Genomic DNA, 13,145 nt, shown 5'->3' with positions numbered 1-13,145 from the left:
AAGCTGAGTGAGTCATCACGAAGATTTTCCCCGGGGCAAAATAAAAAGACATGGAGACCTTCGCGCCGCTGCATATATATGGTGGTGGCAGTCATCGGGTCGACCGGAACTGTCCGTCGGGTGGCTGTAGCCGCGTGGGCGGCTGGACATTCTGCGAACCGGAGCAGATCCGACAAGATTGGATCGGAGAGTTGCAGGTTCTCGGATGCGATGCGCGATAAGATCGGAAGCCGCAGATCACGTGTGATAGCGGTGGCGATAACGCGGTTGCCAATATTCCTGCCGATGTTCACGCTGCTTCTCTTTGTCCTTCCAGTGACATGATGTCCTTGCCCCGAATCAATTGCCGGATTCCCACCTGGTCGTGATGCAAGGGTTCATTGTCTCCTGTGCCTTTTTATGATCTGGGTTCATAATTTACCTGGTGGTTGGATCTTTAACAAGGTGGATAAACTTGATGGGCTGGATGATTTCCTCGCTCAGCACTCATAATCCCAGACCAACTGCCTCCAAAAAGGTCTCTGATACACTCCAACTCGTCTTTTCACACAAGGACCAACGGTGCGCCCGGGGTATCTACCGACGCTGTCATAGCGGTTGAGGGCAATGAAGGAGAACGGTCTGAACTTGGCCTTACCCCAAACAGGTCATCAAACGTTTTCTTCATCTGGCTCATCCTCGTTCCTCTGATCCATCAGCTGTTCTATCAGTGGCGGCAATCTTCCCTGCATAATCCCCAGTCCCATTTTCAAACAGCCGCACGGGAATATCCTCCAAAAAGGATTTGGGAACTGGGTTCCCAATCGAGCCATGAAAGCGATTCCAGTAATCCCATGAAAGATCTATGACATGAATGGCCACATCAAACCCGCGGCTCACAATGAGACGTAAGGCTTGCAGACACCAGAGAAATTTTCTCCGGTCTCCAAGATGCGTATAGGCTCTGCAGACTTGACCCAGGGTGCCGACCACTGTGTGCGCTCCCCACAGCCTCATTCCATCTTGCAGAAAAAAGGGGACCGTCCGGCATATTTGGTCGGTATAGTACACCAAGGATGCGTATTCTTGGTCGCTGCTGGTGACCGCACTATAATGGAGGGGGGCTTCCTCGTGAGTCAGTAACAGGGTTCGAGCCTGGTGTACCAAAGGCTCCATGCAAATCATCCCCAGCCAGAAAATAGTATGTAGCCTGGCGCAATCGATGGACGGATAGCTATATGTAGGCCCGAAGAGGTGGTCGGCCACCGGCAAACTTGCAGACGGTGAGACCCCGGCTGTGTATGGTGAGGGTTTGCCGCCGAGAGCTTCTTTTCGCCGACTATACCAAGTGAGCAGGGTCTCCCTGTGTGAAAGACAGGCCTGGAAGAATTGCCGACACGCTTCCTTATCTGACTGATCAGCCTTGTCCAGTCTTCCGAATAAAGAGCAGATGCCAATGAAGATCTCAAACAGCTGTTCAACCGGGCTGTTGCTGGCAGGTTGAATAAGATATCGGAAAAGCTCCCCAGTTCCTCTCAACACCGGCGTGCTGTATATCTAAAAGGAAAACCGGATTAATTGGTTAGCAGTCCACAGAAAAAGCCCGAGGGTGATGCAGAACGGACTACTCCTAGCTTGATCTGACTATTGTAAATGGCCGTAATGAGAGGATTCGTCGGCAAACTTTGATAGCAGTATTTTAGAAGGGCATGCATGCCATGTAAATGGGCAAATATTGCTTGCACGCCATCCGGGCAATATATCGCCTAAATTCCATGGCGTTAGCTCATGGATGCATGCCAGGGTAGGGCAGAGGGCTGGAGTCACCGCGAGCATCCGGAAAATGACAGTCATATAGAGAGTTTCTTCATTAACGACGTTCTTTTGGATCATGCTGCCCACTTGGCGCATGGCGCTGTTGCACAATCGAACCCCTTGGCGCAACATCGCTTCGTCGTGGTTCATTTTGCCGAGGTAAACACAGCATATGGTTGCAATAGCCTTTTCAAACATGTCAGATTTGTTCGGGAGGGTCGCGAAGCTCGAGATCAGATAATGCCATGCATCGACCCCCGTGGATCCTTTCATGTCCGATGGGAAGTAAGAATTGATAAAAGCCGACGCAATCTGCATACGCATCCCTGGGCTCGGGCTCACGTCTTGCCCCAAAACTGACGAGCGAGTTCGGATGAGCACACCAGGACGACTCTTGATCGTCGGGGCTTCCCTCTTGCCGTGCTGCTGGCGTCGAGTCGAAGCCTCATAGCGAAAGAACCGATCGGTATCGTAACCTGGACATGGGATGCCACGTCCAGTGCATCGTGAACATCCTGGTTCTTCTAGATCACACTGGTAATCTGCGTCAGACCCCAGTTTCTAGCTCTGGGTGGACTCTCTCAAACCTTGATCTTGCGTTTCTTGCAAGCCTGGCATCCCAAGGACTGCCATGGGGCGCCGCCCATTCTCACGCCAAGGAAGACCTGTGTTATCTAGCCAACACTAGAGGGACGTTCAGCGCTGAACGATAACCGACGTCCCGTGCGTCCTCTGGCCCCCACGGTGGAGAGGCACGCCGATCGGCTGCTTTGGTGGCATAAGCGTCCTTCGACCGTTGCTAGCGCGGGGTGGGAAAGCGTTTTCCGCGGAAAGGCCAGTGAATGCGAATCAACTGAGTCGAAGCCGATAGAAGCGCCAGGACGGCAGGAAACACCGAACCTTGGAAGATAGGGATCATGCCGAATCGTGGCGGTCGATCGCCTATCGCTGTCACGAGTGCCCCCTTGCGTCTCGGTCATATAAAGCCTCCGTCCCGGCCGTTCGCCGCACTTCGCATTCTTGACTTCCCACTCCCTCGCCTCGCAAAGTATTTCTCGTCGGCCCTGCTGCTTCAACGTCAACATGTACTTTCCCAAGGTCGGCGACCAGGTCGAGAGCCTCGACACGCCATCCATGATCGTGGACCTGGATTTGATGGAGGCCAACATCCAGAAGCTGATGAACAAGCTCTTGCCCACGGGGCTCCATATCCGACCCCATCTCAAAACCACCAAGAGCGCCACCCTCGCCAATCGATTGGTCCAGGCTGGAGCTAAGGGAGGCTGCGTAGCCAAAGTGAGCGAGGCGGAAGCCATTGCCGCCACGGGGTTCGATGACCTGCTCATTACTTGTGAGATTGTCGGTGCCGCCAAAGTACAGAGGCTGGTCGAATTATATCGCAACCATCGCCAGATCCGGATTGTGGTCGACAGTGACGTCGGCGCATCGGCAATCAATGAAGCGTTGGCCAGCGCAGCCATTGAGGAGCCGCTTGCGGTCCTGATTGACCTCGACGTGGGCCTTCACCGGACCGGCGTTCAGCCCGGCGATGCATTGCCCTTGGCGCGACACATTGGCACACTGAAACATTTGAAGCTGATTGGAGTGCAAGGCTATGAAGGCCACTTGCAACATCTGCACGACAAGGATGATCGCAGGAACCAATGTCTAGAGTCTATGCGGATCCTGACAGGTACCGCCGACACCTTGCGGAAAGCAGGGTTCACGATCGAAGTCGTGACTACCGGAGGCACCGGTACAGCCGAGTTCTGCGCCTCGGTGCCCGGCATCACAGAGCTTCAACCTGGATCGTTCATCTTCATGGATACCGACTATCGCAATGCGGTAGGCACATTCTACTCTAACAGCCTGACGATATTGTCCACGGTTGTCAGCAAGCAAGGACCTCGGGCGGTGACGATAGACAGTGGACTAAAGTCATTGACGACAGATAGTGGATTGGCGGAGTGCAAGGACTCACGATATACCTACGGCGTTCTGGGCGACGAGCACGGCTCCTTAAGCTGGGAAGGGGGCACCCCAGCACTGTCCGTGGGAGATCGTGTTGAAATGATTCCAAGCCACATTGACCCGACCGTCAATCTGCATGATTTCTATTACGCATACCGCCGCGGTCTCATTGAAGAAATTTGGCCAGTGGATTCCCGAGGAAAGGTCCAGTAGTATAGCCGAGGCATGCAGCTGAGACGCCATTTTACTTGGTTCTTCTCCACAACGTTGCGCTTACAGCCATGGGAGTACAAGGAGATCCGATGGGCTTCTCGTGGCAACAAAATGTCCAACGTTGGGCCGGCCCATGCATGCTCTCAACATGAATCATGCACATCTAGAATAAAATAGTAGCAATAGACTGGTGTTCGACACAACAACAGGTGGAACTCTGAACTAACGTTGCTTACCAGGTCTGCTTCGTTCGAATAGACAACTGATTTGCACCGCATGGTTCTAATTGGATTGCAAGCCTGGAATGGGCTGCGAAGATACCCGATACAACCTAGCCAGCAGTATCCAACTAGTCTCGCCTTGGTCGATTGAATTCCATGAGAACAAGGGATACCATCTCCATGCGATTGCAACGCGAACATGGCCATCATTCCCACTGCAATACTGGACAGACCTTTCTCACATGTTCAGCTATCCGCGTCGCCGCCTCCGCGGGGCTTAAGGTGGTCACGTCGAGCTCCAAGTAGTTTGCATGCTCGCTGAAGCGGTGGACATTCTTCTCGCGACGAAATTGAGCGACCAGCGCGACGTCCGTCAATTTCAAGTACGTCTCTCGATCCGACGATGCCACACGCTGGAGGTTGGTCTCTTCGTCGCAGAGCAACACGATCGGCACAAGCGCCGCACCGCGTGCCTCGGCCGTGCACCGATATTCCGCGCACACTGCCGTGCCAAGTTCGTCGTCGGTTTGAAAATCGGTGAATATGTAGCTCGTGTCGAAGGTCGCAGGTTCCGTGACAAGTGTGGAGAAGAGCGCCGTGCGGATAGCACGGCGCAGCGTCTGATAGCCCGGCTGGCTGCGGTGGAGAACGGCGTCGGCGGGGTTCACCAGGAGGTGATTGTGCACCAGCTTGACAGATGGCAGCTGCGCGAGGAGCTGTCGGGCGATCGTGAGCTTTCCGACGCCCGGGAAGCCGTTGATGTGGACAATCGGCCGACAACTTTTGGTCTGTGTCATCGTGGTCGTGGTGAGGATGATGGTCCTTCACGGCGGATGTCGACGACGCAGGGCGATGACCGGAGAAAGCCCGGGGGCGGGGGATAATAACTAATTAACAACGACCTGGGAGCTGTCCAGTTTCCGTGCAAGACCTCGAAGTTACAATTCTTGCTCCGGCATGCCGCTCTTATCTCTGGCTCGCAGTCGCATTGAGTCACCACGAACGGGACGTGGCGTCGACGCTGAAACAAGCCCGTCGGAGTTCGTTGACTCACACTGATCATCCAAATATAAATCGACACCTCGTTGATCTCGTCAATCTCAGTGTCTGGGAAACTTTTTTATTGCCTCTTGCATTGATTGTAGTAGCTATGAAATTCCAGCATAGTCACCAAACCCGCCCCCACGTCTTCGATGGATGACTCCAATCATGGAAAGCCAGACGCTTTAGATCTGGATATAAGTGATTGATGCAAGCCGCAGGGCTACCTTGCACCTGCATCTACTAACTTGAATATAGGGCAAAAACATCAGGGACTCCGTTGTTCTGGACCAATCTCCAGGAAGGTCGTCCATCTAACTGGTATTGTGCGCCGGCGGGCCTTGCTAGACTCGCTCAGGCTGGCGAGCTGAGAGACGGCGGCGGTAAATTCAACCGGACTGACCATGTTACGCACCCAATATGCTACACCTAGCTCGGAGGGTGTGACACGCTTTTTCGTGACAGATGACAACATCACTATCGATACGCCGTGTTGATCTTCCGGCTTGATGCACGCGATGGCGTTGGTGACCGCCTCAACCAGTTCTTCCATATGGGGCGAGTGATAGGCTGTATCCACGCGGAGCTTCCGCGCAAAATAGCCATCTTGTTGCAGTTTTGCCTCCAATTGATTGATTTGTTCGACGTCACCTGAAAGCGTCGTACTTGCAGGGCTGTTCATGCAGGCAACAACGACGGACTTTGGGGGAGCCCGGCGAGATATCCTTGCACATCCTGTGCAGAAATCCCAGTCGCCAGCATACCCCCTTTGCTCGCCCCTTGAGGCCTCCGTTGCGAGAAGATTCCACGAAACCATGCAACTCGCATGGCATCTGTCTGCGACAGATAGACGGCCGAATATGCCGCAGCTGGGTGAGAAAACGAACGTCAGCTTCAATGCGCATAGCTCTCGGGACACCGAAGGAGAAGAGTAATTCGTACCGATTTCACCACTTGAGTGCCCAACGACGGCGTTGGGGTACACACCTCAGGTTCTCAAAAGGTCCACCGGGGCAATCTGTAAAGCGCAGGTTATGGGCTGGCTGCGATCTGACTGGTTGATACGACTGTCTTTGGTCCCGGCGCTGATCTCCTGGATGATATCAAAAGAACATCCCAGACTCGTCAGGATCTCTTGCGAGAGGGCGATGCTTTTGCTAAAAATGGACATTCGCAGAAGCTCCCGGCCTATTCCTGCCCATTGGCTCCCCTGGCCCGTGAGAAAAAGGCTACCCTTGTTTGGGCCTTACGACCAACACGGGAGAATTTGGGCAGCCCAGTCTCCAAGACATGGTGTAGATCGTCGAGGGGGCCGGCCACTACGAAACTGCGAAAGCCCAAGTGCGAACGACGCGTAAGCATCGTATGAGCGAGATCTCTCATCAATATGCAGTCGTGGGTTTTCTTTTTCTCCCGGACGAAGTCACCCCAGTCTTTCGCGATGTGGTCAATTCCAGCTTGATCAAAGCTGGAAAACATTACGACACGTGGAGCTTGATCTCCATCTGGCAGCGTCAAAGTAGAAGCCTTCCCCAGACATTAGGACCGGCTTTCCACAATGGCATGTGCATTAGAACCACCAAACCTGAAAGTGTTGATACTTGCACTCTGGGCCAGATGAGCTGGCCAGGCAATGGTCTCATTGCAGAGACGCAAACGCCATTCATCAAGTCGAATCTTGGTGTTGATCTTTTTGAATCCAGAATTAGGTACCAACATCCCCTTCTCCAGACACAGAATCACTTTGATCAGGCTGGCCACGCCAGCTGCCCTTCAGTATGACCCAGATTGGTCTTTACCGAGCCCATATAAATAGGCTCATCGCTCGGAGTTCGTGTCTTACCCAACGTCATCCCGATGGCCGAAAGTTCAGTTGGGTCCTAACAGCTGTGATGAGTTACTGCGCAAGTTTCATGCCATGCTGGTGCATATCGCCTTACTCCAACCGGTGTTCCAGTTCCGTGGGCTTCAAAGTAAGCTGTCTCACCCATTGACAAGCCATTTGCATCATACGTTGAGCGAATCAAGTTGGCCTGAGCTATGGGGCTTAGGATAGTGATCCCAGGAGTACGTCTATCTTGATTGACTCCCGTGGCACGTACAACGGCCCGAATATTATCTCCATCTGCCAATGCAGCGGTAAAGGGCTTCAAAAGAACGGCCCCGATGCCTTTACCTCGGCCGTATCCATTGGCTGCCTCGTCAAATGAGCGACTGATCCCATCTGGACTCATCATATGCATGGAGGACAGTCGTTGTGTGAAATTCGGATACAAAATCAGGCTGGCACCTGTCACCAAGGCCTGCCACGACCATTGTCAGCCATGTCGTATCTCATGCACATACCAAATCATCCCCACATACCATTCCACAGTCCCCTAGCACGGAGAGCCTGGACTGCCAGATGCAGGGTAGTCAGGCTCGACGAGCAGGCTGTGTCCAGCATAACACTTGGGCCCTGAAGATCGAAGAACCATGACAAGCAATTGGCTAGCATAGTCCTCCCATTTCCAGTGGCTGAATTATGAGGCATGTTATAAATGTCTCTTGTGGAAAGTAATTCATAGTCGTTTGTCATGGCCCCGGAGTATACCGCAGTGTTACTCCCGGGGAGAGTATCGATTGGGATGCCGCCTGGTAAGATCCAATTCAGTTCACCTCATCTTGCCTCGTCATTTACGGACGCACCGTTTTCGAAGCTTCATATGCCACTTCGAGCAGCAACCGCTGAGCGGGATTCATTCCAGCTGCCTCTTTGGCAGTGATTGAGAAAAACGGCGCATCGAATCGAGACGGGTCCTCGTTGAGGAAAAATCCACTGCCGTGATTGATCTGAACTCCGGTCGCATGAGCCCCATTCTAAATAGGACACACCAAGTTTCTTCAGAGGTGTTCATACCGCGCCTTGGCGTTCGTGGCTAGGGTGGTGCCACGCTGAAGCTTCATATCGATTGGAAGGAAAACGGCCATGACCGGTACGTCCCTGGCTCAACATATGTCAGAAGCCCTCCACAGACGTGGCTTCGCCAGAAAAGCGACATCCAATACCAATTACTGCGATAGGTTCTGGCTCTACATGAGCATCATGGGGAGGTTCTTGGTCTGTCATCTTCAAGATCGACAATCAAATGGCAATATGACTCTCTTCCGGACTTAGGATGGTTCAATGCATGGATGTTACTGTGCAAAGTATTAATAGACACCTTGTCTAGCTTCTTGATCACAGCGTAATTTTTGCGAAGATATATACGTGGGTGGCGGAGCTTGCCAATGGCCGACTACCGTGTTGCCATTTCTGTTTCTCATTCAGAATCCTGGGAGCGGTCTTGGACGAAATGACCACGCAGAGAGCTATCATCGTCCAGGAGCCTGGTCAGGCTATCCTGGCCTACGATATCCCCATTCCGCAGTTACCAGATGAGTATATCCTTGTCAAAGCAAAATCTGGTAAGACCATAACGGATTGGCTTTCTCTTACCCCGGCATGTCACTTGCGTTCCAACTCACTTCCATTTAGTTGCTTTGAACACCACGGATTGGCGCCATATCGATTATCTCCCTTGCGGCGGGGCTATTTTGGGCTGTGATTATGCAGGCACAGTCGAGACCGTCGGCGCGCGTTCGAAAGCCCTTCCAGAAGGGGGACCGGGTTGCTGATTTCGTGCATGGCTGTGACGCCGTTCGTCCTGGCGGCGGAGCATTTGCAGAATATGTGATTGCAAAGGGCGACCTTCAAATCCACATTCCCGACTCGATGAATTCCGATGCGGCAGCAACGTTGAGCGTCGGTCTCACCACCGTCGGCCAAAACCTCTATCAAATCTTGCCGCTGCCCTTTCCTGCTACCTCGGAGGCGACGTCCAGTGACGACTCCATTCTTATCTATGGAGGGGCAACAGCCACAGGCTCTCTTGCCATTCAACTGGCCAAAATGTCTGGTTTACGGGTCGTGACTACCTGTTCCGACGCCAATCGCAGCTTCATGTACGAGTTGGGAGCGGATGCGGTCTTTGATTATCACGACGCCAAGGTGGGCCAGCAGATAAGAGATGACACCGAGGATGCGCTAGAGCTGGTTCTTGATACAATCTCTAGTCCCCAGTCCGTTGCCACCTGTAGTGCAGCCCTTTCCTCGTCGGGCGGAAGCTACAATGCGTTGCTGGATGTACAGTGCGCTCGTGAAGATGTGGATTCTCATGTATCGATGGCGTATGATATCCTGGGTGAGCCATACCAGATTGGTACCAAGACATATTCGCCAGGGATGCAAGACCCGGAGTTTGGGATTCGATGGTGGAACTGCGCGCAGACTTGGCTACAGAATCGTCGTCTCGTTCCACATCCTCACCAGCTGAAGCCAGGAGGGCTGATTGGCGTGTTGAACGGACTGCAAATGATGCGAAAAGGCAAAGTGCGAGCACGCAAGCCGGTCTACCGCGTCGATAATGTTTGATATATCGTTGTCGGGTGCCAAAAAGTAGGGATAGGAACTGGCATAATGGAACTACCTACTCCCCTTGCTTCTGTATCTTCAGTTTCGTGAACGCCCCGGAGGGGAACCTTGCATCCATCGCTTGGTATCGATATAGAGGAGTCGAGGGCCTAGAATATAATGCATTAAGTGTACATTTAGAAAAGGAAATCACTACGGAGAAACCCCGTTTTACACGGCGGCGAATCAACCACCGACAAACATAAACACCAGCAGGCCGACCCATCCAGCCACGAAGATCGCGGTCAAAATTCCAGCGCCAGCTTTGTCTCCAGCTGTGATTGGCTTTGGTTTATCCTTCTGGCCAGAATCATCACCCTCGCCAGCATTGGCGTTACTAGAACTGTTTCCGCCAGTAGTTGATGTAACGGGAGCTGCATTGTCCCAGTTGGCCCACTTGACGAGGCTCACGCTGAACACGTTGCTGGCGCTGATCTGTTCTTCCATTCCGGTCCATCCATCCCATTTCGACTCGTACCAGCGAACACCGCAGGTGTTGTTGTTATTGCCGGTGCAGGACTTGGCGGCAGCCGTCGCCGAGGTTTGAAGCTTCGGGAGAATCTCGTTGAAGGTCGATGGCACCAAAAGCGCAACGGACGATAGCCATGAGGAGACGAGTCCTTTGAACAAAATCTCGTTGTCATTGCACCTCTCCCAAGGTTCGCAACTGATATCCTCGAGGACGCCGTTGTGGGGGTAGAATGTCTGGAAACTCTTTTGCAGCAGGCCATTGACCGCGTCCAGCCACATATGATCGGTGGTCTAGAGGGGATATGCCGGTTAGTTGAGACCAGTTGGTGGGACAAAAAGGCGAAGACTCACGTAATTGTACATGTAAGCGGCACCGAGAAGATAGATACCGTAATTGTATGTCCATTGAGCGTTACCGGCAGTCGCGCAGTTGTCGTCCATATTGGTCGAATCGGCCACCTCCCAGGTCTTGTTGTTGATCAGTGGCGAAGAGACTGACCAGTCCCAGACCTTCGTAGCCCAGTCCTTGTACTGTTCATCATGCGTGTACCGATAGAGGCGCGCGGCGAGTTGGAAAAAGCCACCGTTGGAGACCGAATTCTTCATGGTATACCCCGTTTGATAGACATAAAGTTGCCAGCGCAGCCCACCGCCGCAGGTGGTGGTCTCCCATCGAGCCTTCTGGGTATTAAAGACGCCTTGTGCGAGGGATAGCCACGAGAAGCCACCCTGGACATCTGGAAACTTCATTTCCGCTGCAGTGATTGCCGCTAGACCCCAGAACATTTGGTCATCGTTTCCCTTCACAGATCTGTAAGCGGGGAGCAACCAATTGATCCATGCGCCATTGGCATCTTACCAGATAACTACTATAGTTGCTCGGCATGTAATCGCCTTTGTCTCCGGCCTGGTGCTGCATACCAGCGCTGATCTCGGAATTGTAGATGGTGTCTCCAGTGAAGTGCCAGTAATTGAGCAGCGCGCTGAACAGGGCCGCACCTTCCCACCATTTGGTTGGGAAAGCTCCGGGGTTCCCGCCGGTCTCGTTGCCACCATACCAGAGCATCATCCCGTAAGTTGCTTGGCTGGCGGCATCTTTAAGGGATTCTGTTGAGACGGACGTTCACATGGTCAGCCGACAGCTTCCGCGATGGACCAAAACGAGTTGTATAGCTGCGTCACGTACGCTCATTGTTCACGTCGAGGTCGATAGCACTCGCACGAGGCACCAGGAACGACAGGTAAAGAAGGACCGTCCATATTGACTTTGCGCCGGTCCTCCACATGGCCGGGAGGGTGAAGGGGATGTCGATGGCGAGGGTGATGGCTTCAAAAGGCACAGGGCGATGCAAGGGTCGTCAGGGCCAGTCTCAACTGGTCAAGAACGGAGCTCGGCTATGAAGGTCCGGGGGTGGCATCGGATATTGGGAGTGAGAAGAAACTCTCCTGGAACGATCTGAAAATCTTAGCTCGTTGGATTGGCGCCGTCTCCGGGGGGCCATGTCAGCAATAGCCTTGCCCCGCGAGCCTCATTATGGCACCTCCGGTTGGAGATGGGAACTAAGCCGTGGGTTTTTCCCTGAAAAAAAAAGTGGGGAAGAAGCCAGAGCAGCACAGCCTGTGAGTCGTCGGTCCCTGTTACAGGATGTGAACGGGAGTCCATCCACCAGGGTCTGTGTGGAGGGAGTGGCCCACCGGCTATGGACATCAAGTTGGATGCGGTGGGTATTCGTCTGCATTGAGAGATTTCGACTCGTATGAGACGGTTGATCCTCGGGGGGCGATGCAATCCCGTCATCGGGCTAGGTCAACCGATCGTCAGGAGAGCGACAACGTCAGCAACCCTCATCCATCCCCTCGAAGGCTGGGGGCGAGATACATATTAAATGTCTCACCCTCACTGCCACGGCGCTCGGTCGTCACGGATAGGGAGGGACTGGCGATGCAGGTAGATGCGTCGCATCTCTTTTCCTATGGTGACAGCGCAATGAGGATCGGTCGCAGACAACCCTAGGTCGCTGTCGCACCATGCAAAGTCCCTGCGAAGTCCCTGTGGTGGGTGGATACGGACGGTTGGGAAAAGGGTCACACTGGGGATCGACTGGGGCATTCTCTGAATCTTCTGGACGCTGGTCGCCGGGTGCGATCTGCAATTGATTGGTATGGGAGCCACCTGAACCGTTCTTCTATTTTAGGGGGGCCGATCCATTGCCGTGTCGCGACCCCTTGACATCATTCGCAACACCGGCCGATGTCCATGATTGGCGGCGTCGGCGGTCCTGGGCTTGGCAGTTGCCTGCACTGACGCGTCCACAAAGTCCAGTGCTTGTTTGGTCGCCAAGCCGGACATGGGAGATGTGCATAGATATGCGAAAAAGTGCTGATCGGGGGGGGGGGGTGTCTGATTGCCCATGGTTGATACATCTCAGCGGGGGTAAGGAAAAAGCGTAGTGATATACCACATCTGGACTCGACGGCAGCCGCTCAACTGCATCCACCCAGAACATTTAATATATATTCAGTCCACGGCGCAGTTCGAATCGACACATGTGATTCGTTCTCACCCGAGCTTGGGCCATAGTGGCCCATCATTGCAGACGGTCCTGATTGGCGGTTTTTATCACAGCGCTAAACTCCGGGCTTGAGGTCAGTCGGTTCGCATCGACAACCGTATAAGGACGGAGGATCTCGACCATATACCTACCTATACAGAACGTGTCACCAAGCCCCTTGGATGCTTGATCATAAAATGGACACTCACACTGGGTAAGCTAGACCGGTTGTACTCTCTATGTAGACTGATTGGCGCGGGCGTGTTCGCTCTCACAGCTTGTCACGCCGTGGGAAATCTAGCTAGCTACCCAAGTAACCATTCTCAGCCGCCTTGTCATCGTGATGCAAAACTTTCAACGACCAATGCGTGCAGCAAATGAGCAAATCCA

General features: G+C 53.4%; 6 protein-coding genes across 6 annotated transcripts; 2 read left to right on the top strand and 4 right to left on the bottom strand.

Annotated features, from left to right (window-relative positions):
• Positions 1-672: 672 nt before the first annotated feature.
• N7459_005490 (Zn(II)2Cys6 transcription factor domain-containing protein) lies at positions 673-2,441 on the bottom strand (the record flags this gene model as incomplete). The annotated part of the gene is made up of 3 exons (XM_056944674.1): positions 673-1,528; positions 1,625-2,355; positions 2,382-2,441. The coding sequence occupies 3 exons, from the start codon at positions 2,439-2,441 to the stop codon at positions 673-675; spliced, it is 1,647 nt and encodes a 548-aa protein (XP_056799009.1).
• A 436-nt stretch (positions 2,442-2,877) lies between these two features.
• On the top strand, positions 2,878-3,978 carry N7459_005489 (DSD1 family PLP-dependent enzyme; the record flags this gene model as incomplete). The annotated part of the gene is made up of 1 exon (XM_056944673.1): positions 2,878-3,978. The coding sequence occupies one exon, from the start codon at positions 2,878-2,880 to the stop codon at positions 3,976-3,978; it is 1,101 nt and encodes a 366-aa protein (XP_056799008.1).
• Positions 3,979-4,405: 427 nt separating this feature from the next.
• Positions 4,406-4,996, bottom strand: N7459_005488 (uncharacterized protein; the record flags this gene model as incomplete). Its single annotated transcript, XM_056944672.1, has 1 exon — positions 4,406-4,996. The coding sequence occupies one exon, from the start codon at positions 4,994-4,996 to the stop codon at positions 4,406-4,408; it is 591 nt and encodes a 196-aa protein (XP_056799007.1).
• A 512-nt stretch (positions 4,997-5,508) lies between these two features.
• On the bottom strand, positions 5,509-8,186 carry N7459_005487 (Acyl transferase/acyl hydrolase/lysophospholipase; the record flags this gene model as incomplete). The annotated part of the gene is made up of 10 exons (XM_056944671.1): positions 5,509-6,109; positions 6,228-6,258; positions 6,491-6,745; positions 7,084-7,120; positions 7,181-7,273; positions 7,343-7,543; positions 7,605-7,632; positions 7,834-7,874; positions 7,929-8,058; positions 8,140-8,186. The coding sequence occupies 10 exons, from the start codon at positions 8,184-8,186 to the stop codon at positions 5,509-5,511; spliced, it is 1,464 nt and encodes a 487-aa protein (XP_056799006.1).
• Positions 8,187-8,575: 389 nt separating this feature from the next.
• N7459_005486 (zinc-binding alcohol dehydrogenase family protein) lies at positions 8,576-9,693 on the top strand (the record flags this gene model as incomplete). Its single annotated transcript, XM_056944670.1, has 3 exons — positions 8,576-8,687; positions 8,758-8,849; positions 8,878-9,693. 3 exons carry the CDS (start codon positions 8,576-8,578, stop codon positions 9,691-9,693), a joined length of 1,020 nt encoding a protein of 339 aa, XP_056799005.1.
• Positions 9,694-9,918: 225 nt separating this feature from the next.
• On the bottom strand, positions 9,919-11,489 carry N7459_005485 (glycoside hydrolase family 76 protein; the record flags this gene model as incomplete). Its single annotated transcript, XM_056944669.1, has 4 exons — positions 9,919-10,494; positions 10,555-11,004; positions 11,063-11,310; positions 11,390-11,489. The coding sequence occupies 4 exons, from the start codon at positions 11,487-11,489 to the stop codon at positions 9,919-9,921; spliced, it is 1,374 nt and encodes a 457-aa protein (XP_056799004.1).
• Positions 11,490-13,145: the final 1,656 nt, after the last annotated feature.

This window comes from Penicillium hispanicum, assembly GCF_028827665.1.
Source record: "Penicillium hispanicum strain IBT 35686 chromosome Unknown utg000005l_segment0_segment0, whole genome shotgun sequence".
Taxonomy (NCBI): domain Eukaryota; kingdom Fungi; phylum Ascomycota; class Eurotiomycetes; order Eurotiales; family Aspergillaceae; genus Penicillium; species Penicillium hispanicum.
This window is presented reverse-complemented; position numbering and strand designations above follow the sequence as displayed.